General features: G+C 65.4%; 1 protein-coding gene across 2 annotated transcripts in view; it reads right to left on the bottom strand.

The window, feature by feature from the left end:
* Positions 1–86, bottom strand: part of SCUBE1 (signal peptide, CUB domain and EGF like domain containing 1) — a 139,349-nt gene extending 139,263 nt beyond the window's left edge. For both annotated transcript variants that reach the window (XM_044915773.1, XM_044915774.1), the window contains exon 1: positions 4–86. In XM_044915773.1, the coding sequence (XP_044771708.1) occupies positions 4–86 (83 nt within the window). The remainder of the gene's footprint in view (positions 1–3) is intronic.
* Between the last annotated feature and the right edge of the window lie 1,358 nt (positions 87–1,444).

Genomic DNA, 1,444 nt, shown 5'->3' with positions numbered 1-1,444 from the left:
GGGAGCCCGCTGCCCCCCGCCAGCCGCCCGCGCGCGCCCAGGGCGAGCAGCACGCACAAGTGCCAGCGCACGGCCGCCGCGCCCATGCTCGCTGCGAGCCTGGCCGGGCCGGCCGGGCGTGCGGGCGTGCGGGGCGCGGGGACCCCTCCGACCGGCCGCTCGGCGAGCGCTCCTCGCTGCTGGCTCCTCGGCCACCGCTCGGGCTCCCAGCCACCGAGCCGGCGCGGCTGACGAGCTGACAGCCGTGTGCTCATTGGCCCGCGGCTGCCGGGGGCGGGGCTATGCGCGCGGCCGGCCAATGGGCGCCGGCCGCCGGCCCGCGGGGGGGAGGGGCGGGCGTCGGGGGCGCCCCCTCCCCTCGGGGCGGGCGGCAGGTTGTGGGGTGGGGGCCGGGGCCCGCTCCGGTGGCCGCGGGGCGCACAGTCTCCGCCGGGCTGGGGCTCGCTCGGAGGCTGCTCCCTTCCCCGGCCCCTGCCCCCACCCCCCCATGCCCTAGTCGTCGAGGGTGACCGTCCCTCCGGGGGCAGCCCTCCCATCTCCCCAACACGCACACTCTAGGGAGAGGAGGGAGCCTGCCGAGCGGCCCTCGGAGGTCGAGAAAGGCCCGGAGACATCCATTTGCAGTGAAAGAAATGGGAACGCTCAAAGCAGAATTGTGCACTCGTCCAGTCGGGAAATGTTTATTGAGGACCTACTGTGCGCCCAGCGAGGGCAATGCAGCGGTGAACGAAAGGAAAAAAATTATGAGGATCGATTAAAAATAGACGTTCAAAACAAATGAACTTTTTTACCGCTCCCCAAAGGACAATGGCTCATAAGTGTGCTTGTCATAGGACAGCTGTAGGATCCGCATCTGGAAAGCTCCCTGATGGACAATGCCACTTTGCAGGCAGTCCCTGCCGGTGGTGCAGCCCATCTGTGCGTTGACCCCTTAGCCTGCCCACTTTGATGCCCTGAGTATTCAGGGCCTGGGGCCTCCGCAGTGACAGGCCCGGGCAGGCAGTTGATGGGCTGGGGGCTGGAGGAACCATCACTGTCCTTCCACCCAAACACTGCTCTGGCCTGGCCTGGGAAATACACCTGACACTTGGTGGCCTTTGGGGCTGGACCCAGACCCCCGCCCGGGAGGCACAGCTGGAAATAAATGGCCCCTCTCAGCCCCAGGCAGGACGCTTTAAGGGAAGAAAGTTCAGCAAACCCCAAGGCCCATCTCCTTGACAACCACCAATAAGAGCTCCTTTTTTCTTCTCCTGCTCTCTAGGCCCGACTCAAAGACAAGACCTTCCTCTTTTTGTCCACTCTGCCCGCCTGGGTCTGCGCCTAGCTTTCCTTTCCATACCAGCTCCCTTCCCTGCCCCCAACACACACACACACACACACACACACACACACACACCCCTCCCAACACACCCCTCCTAACACACACCCTCAGGCATACAGACAC

The sequence above is a fragment of the Neomonachus schauinslandi genome, chromosome 5, assembly GCF_002201575.2.
Source record: "Neomonachus schauinslandi chromosome 5, ASM220157v2, whole genome shotgun sequence".
In the NCBI taxonomy this organism is placed as follows: domain Eukaryota; kingdom Metazoa; phylum Chordata; class Mammalia; order Carnivora; family Phocidae; genus Neomonachus; species Neomonachus schauinslandi.
This window is presented reverse-complemented; position numbering and strand designations above follow the sequence as displayed.